General features: G+C 48.1%; 1 protein-coding gene across 10 annotated transcripts in view; it reads left to right on the forward strand.

Moving 5' to 3' along the window:
- The window catches only part of LOC125308118 (muscleblind-like protein 1), a 95499-nt gene that overhangs the window by 66366 nt on the left and 24133 nt on the right, over positions 1 to 5000 (forward strand). For all 10 annotated transcript variants that reach the window (XM_048264389.1, XM_048264392.1, XM_048264390.1 and 7 more), the window contains exon 2: positions 443 to 613. In XM_048264389.1, the coding sequence (XP_048120346.1) occupies positions 443 to 613 (171 nt within the window). The remainder of the gene's footprint in view (positions 1 to 442; positions 614 to 5000) is intronic.

Below are 5000 nucleotides of genomic sequence, written 5' to 3' on the forward strand. Positions count from 1 at the left end.
TATGTGTGTGCGCATGTGTGTGTGTGTGCGTGTGTGTGGTAACCCTCTGGTTGGATGTGTGTGTGTGTGTGTGTGTGTGTGTGTGTGTGTGTGTGTGTGTATGTGTGTGTGTGTGTGCGTGTGTGTGGTAACCCTCTGGTTGGATGTGTGTGTGTGTGTGTGTGTGTGTGTGTGTGTGTGTGCGTCATGCATGTGTGTGTGTGTGTGTGTGTGGTAACCCTCTGGTTGTGTGTGTGTGTGTGTGTGTGTGTGTGTGTGTGTGTGTGTGCGTGTGTGTGTGTGCGTGTGTGTGGTAACCCTCTGGTTGGATGTGTGTGTGTGTGTGTGTGTGTGTGTGTGTGGTAACCCTCTGGTTGGATGTGTGTGTGTGCGTGTGTGTGGTAACCCTCTGGTTGGATGTGTGTGTGTCCGGTCTGATGTCCGTCTCCCTTGTGCTGGTCAGGGCCGCTGCTCCAGAGAGAACTGCAAGTACCTGCACCCGCCGCCACACCTGAAGACACAGCTGGAGATCAACGGCCGCAACAACCTCATCCAGCAGAAGAACATGGCCATGCTGGCTCAGCAGCTGCAGCTGACCAACGCCATGATGCCCGGCACTCAGCTCCAGCCTATGGTGAGAGTGGACGCCACACCACACACTCCTCTCATGAACACACACTACCATAACTTTACACACACTACCATCACATATACACACACTACCATCACTTTACACACACTACCATCATATTTATACACACACTACCATCACTTTACACACACTACCATCATATTTATACACACACTACCATCACATTTATACACACACTACCATCATATTTACACACACTACAATCACTTTACACACACTACCATCACATTAAACACACTACCATCACATTTAGACACACTACCATCATATTTATACACACACTACCATCACATTTATACACACACTACCATCATATTTACACACACTACCATCACTTTACACACACTACCATCATATTTATACACACACTTCTGTATGCGTTTATACACACACTACCATCACATTTACACACACTACCATCACTTTACACACACTACCATCACATTAAACACACTACCATCACATTTAGACACACTACCATCACATTTACACACATACTACCATCACATATATTTACACACACTACCATCACTTTTATACACACTACCATCACATGTATACACACTACCATCACATTACATTAACACACTACCATCACATTAACACACTGCAATAACATTACATTTACACACACTACCATCACATTTACACACACACACTACCATCACATTTACACACACACTACCATCACATGTACACACACTACCATCACATTTACACACACTACCATCACATTTATATACGCTAGCATCATATTTACACACACTACCATTACCATTCCATTTACACACACTACCATCACATTTGCACACACTACCATCACATTTACACACACTACCATCACATTTGCACACACTACCATCACATTTACACACACTACCATCTCATTTACACTGTGCAGAACGGACCACACCACTCTCTGAACCCCTACAAATATTACAAGATATGAAATGTTTTACATTAGAATACAGCCTCACATCTTACAGGACACCCTAACAGTTTAAAAAGTATTTAGATACACACTGAAGTCGTGAAATCAGATTGTGTTGATTCTTGCAACACACATTGATGTTTTCATAATCATGTACATGGCAGAAAGAGCCTTGCTTCAGTGTTCAGTCTTGGCCTTGTGTAGCATATATCTCTGATCTGAAACTACGTCACCTCAGTGCAAGCACATGAATGGCACTTCCTCAGAGGTCCTGAAAGTAAACAAGTGCTCAGGCATCTTGCTGCCCTCTGCGGTGGCTTTTGTTTTGATTTGGATTTTGGCTGATTCTGGCTCCCTGGTCCTGTAGGTCCCCCAGGTTGTGTGCAGTCTGCTGCCGTACACACACACATTACCTCTCCTCTCTCCTCCTCTCCTCCAGCCACAAAGCAATTATTTGAAGCTAGCCCACTCTCTGGTGGCAAATTAGCATTCTGGCTCCGAGAAGGGCCCTGGGTCACCCTCCAGCTCACACACTTCCCCGGGAGCTCACAGAGAGAGAGAGAGAGAGGGAGAGAGAGAGAGAGAGGAAAAGAGAGAGGATGGAATAGAGGGGAAAAAAGAGATGGACGAAGAGGAGATATAAACTGAGATGAATAGAGAGAGAGGGAGAGAGAGAGAGAGAGAGAGCGGAAAAAGATGGAGAGAGAAAGAGAGATGCAGAACTATCAGCCAAGTTAATCTAAGGAATCAATTTACGCTGGTCGACCAAGACTGTTGTAAATGATAATATGAATCTACTATTTTGAGTCTGCAGGAGAGACAGCCACGGAGCCTGGCAGCAATTAAAAGCTAGAGTATAAAACTTAACACTGACAGAGAGAGAGAGAGAAGAGAGGAGGAGGATATGGAGTTAAAGAGAAAGAGAGGAGAGAGAGAGAGAGGGAGAGAGAGAGAGAGAGAGAGGGAGAGAGAGAGAGAGAAGAGAGGAGGAGAGAGAAGGCAGAAAGAGGATATAGAGTGAAAGAGAAAGAGAGGAGGAGAAGGAGGATGTGTGTGTGTGAGAGAGAGAGAGAGAGAGAGAGAGAGAGAGAGAAAGAGAGAAAGAAGGGAGAGGTGATAGAGATAAGAGAGGAGGAGAGAGAAGGTAGAAAGAGTGATATAGAGGAAAGAGAAAGAGAAGAGGAGAGGAGGGTGTGTGTGTGAGAGAGAGAGAGAGGAGGAGAGAGAGAGAGAGAGGGAGAGAGAGAGAGAGAGAAGAGAGGAGGAGAGAGAAGGCAGAAAGAGGATATAGAGTTAAAGAGAAAGAGAGGAGGAGAAGGAGGATGTGTGTGTGTGAGAGAGAGAGAGAGAGAGAAAAGGGGAGATTGTGATAGAGAGAAAAGAGGAGGAGAGAGAAGGTAGAAAGAGTGATATAGAGTGAAAGAGAAAGAGAGGAGGAGAGGGGAGGTAAAAAGGAGAGAGAGAGAGAGAGAGAGAGAGAGAGAGAGAGAAAGAGAGAAAGAAGGGGAGAGTGTGATAGAGATAAGAGAGGAGGAGAGAGAAGGTAGAAAGAGTGATATAGAGTGAAAGAGAAAGAGAAGAGGAGAGGGAGGGTGTGTGTGTATGAGAGAGAGAGAGAGAGAGAAAGAGAGAAAGAAGGGGAGAGTGTGATAGAGATAAGAGAGGAGGAGAGAGAAGGTAGAAAGAGTGATATAGAGTGAAAGAGAAAGAGAAGAGGAGAGGGAGGGTGTGTGTGTGAGAGAGAGAGAGAGAGAGAGAGGAGAGAGAGATGTTAATGTGTTGTGATTGGCAGAGCTCTTGTGTCCGTCTCCGTTATGTAAAAGCAGGTTTATTTTCATTCAGACACATAAAGGTTTAAAGGCAGTTTTCCTCTCTTCCAGGGTGAGTTGTGAGCTGAGGGAAGAGTGGCCAAGTGGACGGCTGTTATTTAGCACTGTGGAAAACTGGCTGTGGTCTGCAGTGGCATAGTCAACACTCGGGACTTAGTGTCAAACTCAATCAGTCCCACAACTAGAAACCGCATGGAACAAGTCCTACGGAACACATCTTCAGCTGATCAAGACGTCCAACTCTGAAGAACAAGCCCTCCAGCATCGGCCAGCATCTCAGATGTGTTCGGTTTCCTACGTGAACTGCACTTATCCTGCCACCCCTGACTGCCCACACACACAAGGCCCTCAATGTACACCCAGCTGCAGCAAATGCCCTTGTCACACACAAGGCTGTCCACTGCAGATGCCCTTCTCACACACAAGGCTGACCACTGCACTCTGCAGCCAGATGCCCTTCTCACACACAAGGCTGACCACTGCACTCTGCAGCCAGATGCCCTTCTCACACACAAGGCTGTCCACTGCATGCTGCAGCAGATTAGGCTAAATGGGGTTTTGTCAACTAGCTCAGTCACAGAACCTTCATTCAGGGCTCCACTTCGTCCTTGACGTACTGTACGTCTGGTGTCTGGTTCTGCCGAGAGAGACAGAGACAGAGACAGACAGACAGAGAGAGAGACAGAGACAGAGACAGACAGACAGAGAGAGAGACAGAGACAGAGAGAGAGACAGAGACAGAGAGAGACAGGCTGCCGCGGTCACTGGGGAGTCTGTAGGTCTTATCGTCTGTGATCAGGAGAGCGGGGCAATGGGGGGCTTGACGAAAGGTATGTGAGAGGACAGTAACAAAGTTAAGACGGGCAAATGAAAATGATGGCAAGGAGAGAGGAGACAGAGAGAGAGACAGGCTGCCGTGTCACTGGGGAGTCTGTGGCCTTATCGTCTGTGATCAGGAGAGCGGGGGTTGGGGGGGGGGCTTGACGAGGCGGTATGTGAGAGGGGACAGTGTAACAGTTAAGACGGCAAAATGAGAATGATGGCAAGGAGAGAGGAGGATAGAGAGAGTGGAGAGAGAGGAGGAGAGAGAGAGGAGGAGAGGAGGAGGAGAGAGGGAGAGTGGAGGAGAGGGAGAGAGGAGGATAGAGAGAGTGGAGGAGAGAGAGAGGGAGAGTGGAGGAGAGAGAGGAGAGAGGAGGAGAGAGAGTGGAGGAGAGAGAGGGAGAGAGGAGGAGAGAGGGAGAGTGGAGGAGAGAGAGGAGAGAGAGGAGGAGAGGAGGAGAGAGAGGAGGAGAGGAGAGGAGGAGAGAGAGGAGGAGGAGAGAGAGAGGGAGAGGAGGAGAGGGAGAGAGGAGGATAGAGAGAGTGGAGGAGAGAGAGAGGAGGAGGAGAGGAGAGGAGGATAGAGAGAGTGGAGGAGAGAGGAGAGAGGAGGAGAGAGAGTGGAGAGAGAGGAGAGAGGAGGAGAGAGGAGAGGAGGAGAGAGAGGGAGAGAGGAGGATAGAGAGTGGAGGAGAGAGAGAGGAGGAGAGAGAGTGGAGGAGAGAGAGGGAGAGAGGAGGAGAGAGAGGGAGAGTGGAGGAGAGAGAGGGAGAGAGGAGGATAGAGA

The sequence above is a fragment of the Alosa alosa genome, chromosome 15, assembly GCF_017589495.1.
Source record: "Alosa alosa isolate M-15738 ecotype Scorff River chromosome 15, AALO_Geno_1.1, whole genome shotgun sequence".
NCBI classification, from domain to species: Eukaryota; Metazoa; Chordata; class Actinopteri; order Clupeiformes; family Clupeidae; genus Alosa; species Alosa alosa.